A 12542-nucleotide genomic window follows, 5' to 3' on the forward strand; every position below is an offset into this window, starting at 1 on the left:
TATATATAGCCCTAAAGCACAAGTGCCCACATAAGGGCAAGGAAAAACTCACCCCAGTGGGACATCAGTGACAATGACTATGGACCTTGGAACAGACCGCATATGTGGTCAATCAAGCACTGTAAAAACAACGGTCTTTGAATCCTGCAGAAGATTTGTTATTGTCAATGGCTGCCATAATGGCATGTGAACCTCAGAAAAGAAAGTGGACCAACACCAGCAGCTGATATTGCAGCCCTAATCATCACAGACCTTGGAATAGTCACACTGAACTTTTATCTGAAAAGCAGATGTTGGACCCCAGAGGAACCGTCCAGTTCTTTTCCTCTACGGCCAAGGTAAGACGGATCCTGAAATTTCCTCTAGTTCAGGAGTGGCTAGACACCAAGATTGCAACGTTTGTAGCCGTCTAAATCAACCTGTGGTTACAGAGGCTCTAGATGCACTAACTCCAGTCGCAGTCCACTCCTGAAGCCCCCTCAAATGTTTCCTTAGCTTTTGCTTGATGACCCTTTCATGATGGACATTTCACACTTATCCTTTTCACTCAACTTCCTATGAAGATGCTTGCCCACGTGCTGTGTGCCGCGGTGACGTGCGGTGAGGTTCATGGCTGGTGGGGCACTGACTTCATCACAGTCAGATTTATAAACATATGAACCCTATAGAGTATCTTATTAACCATTTGATTGGCAGCAGTTAACGGGTTATGTTTAAAAGCTCATACCAGCATTCTTCCCTGCTTGGCACTCAGCATCAAGGGTTGGAATTGGGGGTTAAATCACCCAAAATGATTCCCGGCCGCTGCTGCTCACTGCTCCCCTCACCTCCCAGGGGGTGAACAAGGGCATGGGTCGAATGCAGAGGACAAATTTCACCACACGTAGTGTGTGTGTGACAATCATTGCTACTTTAACTTAATGTAGCAGGTACTTTAGCTAGTGACAGAGATAGATATCTACATATATCCATATTTTAGACATTTTAAGCATCCATCCGTCCAGTTTCTACCGCGTATCCCTTTCGGGGTCGCAGGGGATGCTAGAGCGTACGCTGGCATATTATTTTGACAATCCCCCTTCTTGGGGGTTGTCAAAATAATATAGTATAGTAGAAGTCTAGATTATGACTCGAAGAGAGTAGGACAGACAATTAAATACTTTAAATGATACTGGTGTTATTTAAACATGTACAGTGCAACAACTAGTGGACAAACATTAATCTAAAACAAAATAAAAAAACAAAGGAATCTCAACAAACAATGTTGGTTTAGTTCAGGTAATTCATAAAAAGTAATATCAAAAGTTCTTCAAGTTTATTGGAGCCATAGTGTTGTCACTATGCCAGGTAAAACACAGTGTTGACACTGACAGGTGTAACACAGTGTTGTCACTATGACAGGTGTAACACAGTGTTGTCACTATGACAGGTGTAACACAGTGTTGTCACTATGCCAGGTGTAACACAGTGTTGTCACTATGACAGGTGTAACACAGTGTTGTCACTATGACAGGTGTAACACAGTGTTGTCACTAAGACAGGTGTAACAGTGTTGTCACTATGCCAGGTGTAACACAGTGTTGTCACTATGCCAGGTAAAACACAGTGTTGTCACTATGCCAGGTGTAACACAGTGTTGTCACTATGACAGGTGTAACACAGTGTTGTCACTATGCCAGGTAAAACACAGTGTTGTCACTATGACAGGTGTAACACAGTGTTGTCACTATGCCAGGTAAAACACAGTGTTGTCACTATGACAGGTGTAACACAGTGTTGTCACTATGCCAGGTGTAACACAGTGTTGTCACTATGCCAGGTAAAACACAGTGTTGTCACTATGCCAGGTGTAACACAGTGTTGTCACTATGACAGGTGTAACAGTGTTGTCACTATGACAGGTGTAACAGTGTTGTCACTATGCCAGGTGTAACACAGTGTTGTCACTATGCCAGGTGTAACAGTGTTGTCACTATGCCAGGTGTAACACAGTGTTGTCACTATGCCAGGTGTAACACAGTGTTGTCACTATGCCAGGTGTAACACAGTGTTGTCACTATGCCAGGTGTAACACAGTGTTGTCACTATGACAGGTGTAACACAGTGTTGTCACTATGACAGGTGTAACACAGTGTTGTCACTATGACGTCATAGTGTAACCGCGCTCCAGCGGCAGTGTTCATTCATTGGCTTTACTGTAGCATAAAAAAATGCAGATGGCCTTAAAACGCCACAATACTCAGTCACCATATTTAAGTACCCAAAATAAAGACTCGGCATAAATATATATTCAATAGGATCAGAAACATTGGAGGAAACAGGATTAAAACCCAACGCTAACCGCCCATAGAAAATACATGGGTACGGCTAGTAGCTACTATTAGCAAACAGATAGACTTACCAACTCGGCGTAATATCTCAACATCGACACACTCTTTCGTCGCAACTCGGCCCTGATGGTCGGCACCTATAAGTTTACAATTAGTTGTAAAATGTTGGACGGTTGTTTTTACGATATGCAGGCAAACGACAACTTTAAAACATACCGGCTTCAAATGTCTGCGGGCTTAGCCGAGTAGTGCAAGAATGACATCTGGGATCACTAGCGCCCTCTACCACCAGGAGGCCAGAGAACAGGTGCCTCACATTGTACGTGTTTCGCAGCAGTTTTATGATTGCCCAGCACAAGAAATACGTTACACACCTACAGTTTTAGACAAAATACACTGTACATTATATACCTCAGCTAACTAAACTATGGAAATGTATAATATAATTCATATAGCAATACGGTCTCACCGCAAGTCTCTTCTCAGTATTTGAACGTCAAATGTGAAAATTCAGCGATTTTGAATAAAAATAATCTAAAATTGGTGCAGTTAAATGGAAAATAACTTTATAGTATAACCACTGGATACATATAATAATGCAAGAATTTTTTTTCTTTTTAAATTTTTTTCTTTCCATGATGGCAGGTGAGGCGTCATTAGTGTGCCGCCAACTTCTTCAACAAGAACCTTTTGTTGGTTACCCTGTCAATTGTTTACAGCAGTGGTCCCCAACCGTTTTGTAGCTGTGGACCGGTCAACGCATGATAATTTGTCCCGCGGCCCGGGGGGGGGGGGCTTGGTCTGCGGATGGATTCTTTTATTTATTTATTTTTTTCTTTGTCATGAAAAAGGTCGGTGCACTAATTGTAAGTGTATCTTGTGTTTTTTATGTTGATTTAATAAAAAAAAAAAAAAAAAATTTTAATAAAACTTTCTTCTGTGACCAATCGCGGCCCGGTGGTTGGGGACCACTGGTTTACAGTGGTTATACTTACACAGACAAAGAAACCATAAAGCTCAGGAAAATAATGTTCATAAATTTCTGACGTTTCAGATTCAGAAGGACTACACTGCAGCTCTCCAATAAAACACACCCAGATCTTCTGTTTCTAGCCGATACTACATGTAAAATAACGCAGTAACGCATCATGTAGTAACGGTAACTGAGTTACTGAATATAAAAAATAACGTGTTAGACTACTAGTTACCGCCGAAAATAGCGGTGTTACACGAACGCGTTAGTCCCAACACTGGCGCTAAAGCAACCTTTACAATTTATTTGTACTCATTTAGTTTAATTTTTATGAACAATATGGCCCATAAGTACTTAAAAATTCCGTGCACACCAATTGCTTTTTTGAATGAATAGAAGAACATACGGACAAATCCAATAATTGTATAAAAATGTTTTCTGGTGGAGAAATCACAATCCAAGTGAAGTGCAAAAATATTGTCAGTAATTTTTTTAGATGAACTCAAATCAAACTATTCACTCTGGCTGTGAATATTTGTAGCAAATCTGAAGTGAAACAGAGAAGACATAAATCTTCCTGTTTAAAACCACAAAGACAGGTCATGTATGAAAACATTCGAAAACCCACAGTATGTCTTGGTAGTGCACAAGCAACACATTTTCTGTCAAAGACTATGAATTTATTACACAACCTCACACAATCTTATTTGACATTAATGTTACACAAAGCAACAAGCCTACTGCATGATAATGGAGTACACACACTCAGCGTGGACGTCGTTCCTCTGTCTGGTTATCCTTCTTACCTTTTTGACTTTTAACTCAGTGTATTGGAGATTTGTGTCTTCATCACCCTGGCAAAAAATATTATTATGTGGATATTTGTAAACATTTATAATCTTTTGCATAGACGTGGTGTACAACAGGCCTGTCCAAAACCCTGTCTGTGGGCCATATACAGATTTTCTTTAACTAAAATAACATGTTAAACCATACTAAAATAGAAAGAGACAAAAGGTGAAAACAAATAGGTGCCTGGCTTTGGATATTCAGGAAAAATCCAAATACAATCGCAAACTATATGAAACTCTTCGAAAACTAGCATTGTATCACCGACAATTACTGTTGCCTTTAATGGACTCAAAAAAAGGGAATTATTTGTTAATGTATTGACATTTTGGCTTGACAAACTTTGCATTGACTGCATTTATATATGTAGGAATGTATGTACGCAGAGACAAAATGTCGATATCAGATGTACACTACTGGCTTACATCCTGCGATCAGATGTGTGTTTTTGCAGTAATACTGTATTATTACATAGTAAACAATTGTTCAATCATTTATTTTGTGGACAAAATTAACATAGTAAATAATCAAGTAAAATTAAATAATATTTTTTTCTAAATTGTATGGTTTAGTTTAATATTTAAGAATTAACAGAAAACCAGGTGTAGATATTTTAAAATGTATATTCAAATATTTAATGTTTACAACATAGCTACCTTCAAATGGAGAATACCATAGGCTCCTCTTTTGTTTTGTCTTTCTTTTACTTACTCATATTTTAAATAACGGTTTGACCGTTGATTGCAAGCAAGAAATGGCAGTGCCACAGAGCCAATCAAGGAGCGTGTTGGCGGTCTAAAGGCTAACAGACTTCAGCTTGAGTGACTTGGTGCTGCTGCTTGAATAGTTTCCATTCAATAAAGTAACACGCACTTTGGATGGTAAAAAGTGCAGGGGACCAAAACTGCCTTTTGAAAGTCATTCGTCCTGTTGGCCTATATGTCAGTGTTATTCACCTGGCGGCCTGGGGGTCAAACCTGGTCTGGGAATGACAATCAAATCTTGCGGGACAAACATTTTTGCAGCAAATTCTTAAATACCCCATATTTCTACACAGTGCACATGTTGTATAGATGAACCAGGACCACTGTAAACACATTGGCAGATTCCTGCATTGACATTTAACCTTGCTAACAATCATAGAATACTGGGGTCTAAACTTGTGATTTTCATATCTGGGGCATTCATCAATGCATCTCTTTTTTTTGTCAGTAACCCATTTTTTTTCATAATGTAGTTTATGTGACAAAAGTGTTTACTTCAGATGCAGTCAGTTGTCATTTGTTCAATTTCTTTATACAGTGTTTTTCTCAAGGTTCCGTTTTAGATCCTCTCTTTTTCATCATCTGGGCTTTTCAACTGGTGGCCCGCGAAGTCATTTCAAAAAACCTTTGAGAAACTCATGTTTGCAGAAGTTCTTTACAGACAGCAGATCTCTCCTGGAACTCTGACAAAATAAATGGACCAAAATAAAATGTCTACTGTAGAGGACTCTGGTTCTCCGGAATATACAAAATTAGACTGATAGTGAGGGGAGAACTACGGCCCCCTAAACATTTAGTAAAATATCCCTGTCCTTTATAGTGTTTTGTATAGTATTTAGATAATCAGGAATGATTTATTTGTCGAAATTATGGATAAACGGCTTTAAAAAATTCAACAGACATAGCTTTAATTTCACGTCAATAGAGCGTTAATGACTTGAAAATGACCAAAACGGTGAACTACGAATTAAAAAACAATTGTAGATTAAAATATTTTATTTGACTGTAAAAGTCACTCTTAACTATTTGGCATATTTTGACCTACATCAGACGGGTTATAGCATATTTATTAACAAACAAAAGTTAAATAATATAAAACGGCCCTATTTTACTGCACGTAGACCTCAGTGAAAAACGTTTGGAGTTTGAACACCCCTGCTGTCCAACCACATTCATTAGGAAAAATCAATACAGAAAGTAAATAAATGGCATCTGATACAAAAAACATACCTCCTCTGGAGCCGAGGTAGCATGTAATGGTTGTCGTGGGTCTAGTTAGGGAAAAGAGAACCTCTTTCAAAATGAATGTACTTCATAAATGATGCACTTTGCAATGAGGCACACACTTGAACTCACATTCTTACCTGCCTGATCCTGTGTCTTCTTCTTTATGGTACAGGCCAAGATGACATTCACCAAGACGGAGAAGGCCAAAGCTGCACTTAAGATGTAGACCAGCAACGTGTCACCTGCAGACGGAAGCGTTATATGCAGGTAAAGCACTCAGCAGCCACACCAACTAAGCCCCTCACGTTCAAAGGTCACGGTGGTGCCCTTCCCGAACAGGATGTGTCCACACATGGCCACGGCACAGTAGTAAGTCCCCACGTCTGCGTTGTTCAGTCCGCTCATTGGTACCTCGTAAAAGCAGGTGCCGTTGGACCTCCTCCCTTCTGAAGCGTGAATGATCCCTGGGCCAGATCCGGGCTCGTTCCGAAGCCAGTAAACCTGGTGTTGATCCTTGTCACAGGACGACTTGGTTTGGACGGTGCAGCTCAGAGTCAAATTACCTCCATGGAGGATGCTCTTGGATGCTGGCTGCTTTACTGATGCTGGGATGTCCCAAGCGGAGGCTCTCACCTCCACTAAAATACTCTCGTGGAATTTACAGATGGAAATGTAATAAAATATGCAGAAGTAGGTCCCAGAGTCTGACATTTGGGCCTGTGAGATGTTCAAGCAGCTCCTGTCGGAGAGAACAGTCAGGGTAAGGCGGGAGTGCTCCTCCGGTTGGCCATGAAGTTTGCCCCTATCGCCTTGGGTGTAGGAGCTGGCCAGCAGATTGGGTTTCTTCCCAGGTGTTTGCTTGTACCAATAGAAAATTCCGATGTCGAGTCCCGTGTTTAAACACTCCAAAGTCACGTTTTGGCCTGCTTGAACCGGCAGGTGGTGCATGTACGACGACGACCTCTGTTCTTTTGTATGAGCTAGTAAACGACAAGACAAAGTAATGGATGTTCATTATCAGTTTAGTAAGGATACCAATCAAAAACTTTCCAGCTAAATTCTAACTGCAATCATCACAGGAATCTCCTTAGTGGAGGTAATGGAGAGCGGGGGGGTACTCACCAAATGTCCACAGGAGGAGACAAGTGACCACGCGGAGCGTCATTTTGTTGTCTTAATGATGAAGGAGCAGCTTTGTGAGGTCTCATACTGTCTTCACTCATCGGCCAATCAGAAGTCACTTCAGTGTGTGTGTATGTGTGTGTGTTTCCGCGGATGTAAACATCAATATCTTAGCAGTCTCCCTTATAACATCCTGTTTTGTTCATGCAATGGTATTTTCAAGTGTTTGTAACACACATACACACTTACAGCAATATAGGAGCAGCAGGTAAATAAATACCTCTAACAGTTTACTGTAATGGTAATTACCGGTACAGTATATTGTGTGCAAAAATGGCTGAATCATTAGCATTTATTTTTATATTTAAATGAACCTTGGATTTGCAATGGTGTCATGTAGGGCTGGGCAATATGGCCTTTTTTTTAATATCTTGATATTTTTAGGCCATATCGCGATACACAATATATATCTCAATATTTTGCCTTGGACTTGAATGAACACTTGATGCATATAATCACAGCAGTACGATGATTCTATGTGTCTACATTAAAACATTCTTCTTCATACTGCATTAATATAGTCTACTTTTAAACTTTCATGGAGAGAGGGAAATCACAACTAAGTCAATTGACCAAAACTGTATTTATTAAACAGTTATTAAGCAATGGCACAAACGTTCATGTCATTTCTAAAACCGAAAGTGCAAGATTGTCAGAGACATTTTAAGTGTTAAATAAAAAAGAGCTGCATAGTAGGAAATTAAATTGTGTTCGTCCTTCGCTATGTGGTAGGTTTCTACGGATGTTATTAAATTATATTTTTTTCATACGGTGTTGATGTGGAAATGATTCCCTTGGCATTTTGATGGTGTGACACCGAACGGAGATGTTGATTTTTTTTAAATAGGTGGAGAAATGTTGAAGTAATATGTTGAAATGAGAAAAGGTATTTTCGAAATTTCGCGAAAACCGGGAATTGTATCAGTTCTGATTAAGAGGAATGTTTTGACGGTGGAACAGTTGAAATGCGTTGAAAAAATGACATATGGGACATTTTTCCCATTCAAAATAAATTGGCCATTTTTCAAATTTACACCATTTCCACATTTTTCAACCTATTCAAACCATTCCCCCTTCAACAGATTCCACCATTCTGGAAATTCAAACTTCGTCTTTTCAACTTCCAAAAAATTCTAGGATTTTCCAGGATTCTTGCTGTTCTAAAGCCCCATTTCCACCCTTTTTTCTGGCGATTAACCCTCCGCATTTTTCCAATGCATTTCCATTGTTCCACCGCAACTGTTGCCTGAACAGCTATTAAGGTACGACGCCATCGGTGCCCATTTTAACTAACGAACTGTAACTTGAAAGGGTTGCCTGAGCATCTATTAAGGTACGACCCAATCGGCGCCCATTTTAACTACCGAACCGTAACTTAAAAGGGTTTGCTGAACAGCTATTAAGGCACGATGCCATCGGCGCCCACGTTAATCCCCAAACCGTAACTTAAAAAGGGTTGGCTGAACAGCTATTAAGGTACGATGCCATCGGCGCCCATGTTGACTACTTAACAGTAACTTAAAAGAGTTGGCTGAACAGCTATTGAGGTATGACGCCATCTGCGCCCATTTTACTACACCACCAAACTGTAACTTAAAAGTGGGCAGGCCATCACTAATGTTGCCGCAAGGCACAGCACGCGTTGGACTGCCTGGCCGCTGGGCAGGCCGCTTTTACCACTTATTACAGGAAATTCATTAAGGATTCAGCTCTTTGTAGTTTTATATTTAATCAGGTTGTGTCTTCTGCCAAGGCATCTATTGACGTCTTGAAGAATTTTTCAATCCAATTTGTCTGAATGATCACACAAGTCATGAAATTTAAAAGTTCAAGGCTTTTATCTGAACTGAACTTTGTCAGACTTCTTTACTGTCAATGACTTTTTGAAGAATCAATCAAAACCACAACTCAAATGACAAATCCAGTTTGCAATGTCACCTTTCAACAGAACTTTGTTTGGTCCTATTGCTCTAATATGTTTATTATCTGGGAGATTGACACAGGCATTTAACTTTTCCACACACCATGCTGAATCACGGTTTAAATCATAGTCCATGTTAACTTCCAAACCGTAACTTAAAAGGGTTAAGCCTTTAAGATACGACCTAGTTGGCGCCCATGTCAAGTACTGAACTGCAACTTAAAACATCTTTTAAGGTACGATGCAATTGGTGCCCATTTCAACACCGAACCGTAACTTAAAAGGGTTGGCTGAACAATAGTGATGGGTCCTGCAACAGCGATGCATCGGCGCATGCGTCAAGCTCATAAAGCGAAACCCTGTGTCGGTGCGCGTACCGCTTTTAGAAAGTCACGTGACCGATCATAAGCTGTTTTGGTTACATGACTGATACGCAAACTGTGTCGCACTGGCACGCCACCCTATGTTTATAAGGAAGTGCATTTGTCAACGAGATGCTGCTGCCAACAGAATCGCCGCACCTCTGTCGTTTTTTATAAATTTATCGTCGTCGGAGATCATGGAGCAGCCTCCGGCAAAAAAAAAAAAGATTTCTGCCGTGTGGGAATATTTTGATCTTACTGTATATCGGAAAAAAAGGTATGTGTGTTAATTTCCTTGTCGTTTCATCCTGTTCTCTCAAAGTTTCCACTTGATCTATTAGAATTCAAAATCTCTTCAAAATGATTCTTAGTGTAAAATTAATATTTTCTGCAGGTTAAATGTCGCATTTGTAGGACAGAATTGTCGTACATATACAAATCCACCTCCTCAATGCTGAGGCATTATAGGGCCAGGCATGACAATGAAATTACAGAGACACCCGGGATAAACTCAGGTATACAGCCATACAACTTCCTCAGGTTTTTTTTTGATAATTATTTCCCTACTTCTTTATCTCCTTTTTAACCATCAAGCTACCAGGAAGCAGATGCTGGATGAGGCTCTGCTGAAATGTATTGTCAATGACTGCCAGCACCACAGCATCGTGGAGAGTGAAAGGTTCAGGGAACTGGTGCAGGTCCTTGAGACATCATGTTTTGCCTACCAGAAAGGTTTGTGTGGAAATTATCTAAAGTTGTAGTTGATACATCCAATTTATTTAATATTTAAATTGAATATGTTGAGTTGCTTTTAGTTTGACTTGGTGTTATTTTCAGACCATCAAAAAAATGCTGGTGCAAAAATATGAGGAAGAACGGGAACGAGTGAAATTGGAAGTACAGCAAGCTGTGGTAGTGAGTATCACAGCTGACATGTGGACATCTGTAAACATGGAGGCTTACTTGACTCTTACCTGTCACTACATAAATGATAATTTGCAGTTGTGTACATCTGTGTTGGGAGTGCAATACTTTCCACAAAGTCACACTGCTGACAATTTGGCCCAGGTCAAAAGGGGCATGGTGGCAGACTGGGTCATAACTAATAAAGTAAAGTGTTTTGTGACCGACGCAGCACCAAACATCAATCAATCAATGTTTACTTATATAGCCCTAAATCACTAGTGTCTCAAAGGGCTGCACAAACCACAACACAAACCACTACCACATCCTCCGTAGGCCCACATAAGGGCAAGGAAAACTCACACCCAGTGGGACGTCGGTGACAACCTTGGAGAGGACGAAAGCAATGCATGATTGCATCCACTACACAGCTTCAAATTCGACACTCAATTTGCATTGCACATAGTGTTAATTTATTAGTTAGAAAATCATGTGACCAGATCCCCACACTTACATCCATCAGACACAAAGCTATAGGCACATAGTAACATAATTTAGATCGAGCCCTACAGCTAAGGAGAAGCTTACTAAAGTGCAGCAACAGATGGGACGGCCAACCCTGAAACTCATCAATAAGATGGCAACACGCTGGAACAGTATTTATGAAATGCTGTCAAGGCTACATGATGAGAAGGAGTCAGTGTGGGTATCTCTGGCCTCGCTAAAACAGATTTGACTCCACTTACAGCTGATGAGTTTAACATCGTCGGAGAAACACTTATTGTGCTTGTTCCTTTCCATCAAGCCACAGTGGAGTTGTCTGAGGAGAGGCGAGTGTCAGGGTCAAAGGTCATCCCGATGATGAAAATGCTCTACATTCCACTAGAGCATAGTGCTTCAACCTTGCAAACACAGGCAGCCAAACATCTCCATGAACGCTTGAAGCGTCGAGTCACAGACACTGCTTCCAACCTGGAGTCATTAAGTGTGTTGACCATAAGAACACTTCTTGACCCCAGATTTAAATCACTTGGGTTCCGCAGTTCGGGTAAATTGAATGACGCCATCATTCGGCTATGTTCCGAATATGCGTCTGTCATCGGATGCACAAATGAGCCCATGCCAGGACCATCTGCAGAACAGCTCCCTGCACCCACTTCAGGCATTTATGTTGTTTGAAATCATATAATAATATGCATATTTGTTGTTTTTAAGATAACCTTTGGAAACATCTGGATATGGAAGTGGGAAGGCAGACAAAAAACTCTACTGCAGATGCCATTCAAGACGTCCAACGTTACCTGGCAGAGGGAAATGTAGCTAGGTCCCAGGCATACTTGCCAACCCTCCCGGATTTTCCGGGAGACTCTCAAAATTCAGCGCCTTTCCCGAAAACCTCCCGGAAGAAATTTTTTCCCAAAAATCTCCCGAAATTCAGCGGAGCTGGAGGCCACGCCCCCTATAGTTCCATGCGGACCTGAGTGGGGACAACCTGTTTTCACGTCCGCTTTCCCACTATATAAACAGCTTGCCTGCCCAATCACGTTACAACATCTACGGATTTTAATAAAAAAACTGCACACACAAGGAGATGAAGCAGAAGAACGAGGAAGTTACATCCATGGCGACGCCGTCTGTAATAGAGTGATTCTATGTTGTCTGTTGCCATCTCCTGGTGAATGTTGGCTATAGCGTTATGGGGTTGCTTTTTGATTGGCCAACGATTTACGTGGTGTTGTGCACCTGACGGCAAGTGACTCTCGCCAGTACGCAAATGACAGAACAAAGGTTACTCAAATAGTGAAAGTTAAGTGTTTTTTTTTTTTAGTAACCAGCAAGCACAGTACAGTTAGTAGAACAACTGTGTTTTTATTACTGTGTATTTGATAGGTGCCGTCTGAAATTCAACCATTTTTTAATTTATATATATAATAAAATAAATATATATCGCTAGAATTCCCTGAAAGTCAAGTATTTCATACATATATATATATGTATGAAATACTTGACTTTCAGTGAATTCTACCTATA

The 12542-nt window shown here is 40.5% G+C and overlaps 1 protein-coding gene and 1 long non-coding RNA gene across 3 annotated transcripts; one reads left to right on the forward strand and one right to left on the reverse strand.

The window, feature by feature from the left end:
- Positions 1-3904: 3904 nt before the first annotated feature.
- LOC133560336 (uncharacterized) lies at positions 3905-7483 on the reverse strand. 2 transcript variants are annotated; one of them, XM_061912780.1, is made up of 5 exons: positions 7266-7483; positions 6449-7123; positions 6281-6385; positions 6147-6187; positions 3905-4157 (listed from the first exon to the last, which is right to left on the reverse strand). In XM_061912780.1, the coding sequence occupies exons 1-5, from the start codon at positions 7306-7308 to the stop codon at positions 4041-4043; spliced, it is 981 nt and encodes a 326-aa protein (XP_061768764.1). In that variant the 5' UTR covers positions 7309-7483; the 3' UTR covers positions 3905-4040. The 2 variants fall into 2 exon arrangements, with proteins under 2 accessions (XP_061768764.1, XP_061768765.1); XM_061912781.1 differs by having other exon boundaries at positions 3973-4157; positions 6273-6385.
- LOC133560337 (uncharacterized) lies at positions 6270-12469 on the forward strand. The gene is made up of 4 exons (XR_009808424.1): positions 6270-6410; positions 10203-10340; positions 10446-10523; positions 11727-12469. It is a non-coding gene; the product is annotated as an uncharacterized LOC133560337 (long non-coding RNA).
- Positions 12470-12542: the final 73 nt, after the last annotated feature.

Source organism: Nerophis ophidion, linkage group LG10 (genome assembly GCF_033978795.1).
Source record: "Nerophis ophidion isolate RoL-2023_Sa linkage group LG10, RoL_Noph_v1.0, whole genome shotgun sequence".
Taxonomy (NCBI): Eukaryota; Metazoa; Chordata; class Actinopteri; order Syngnathiformes; family Syngnathidae; genus Nerophis; species Nerophis ophidion.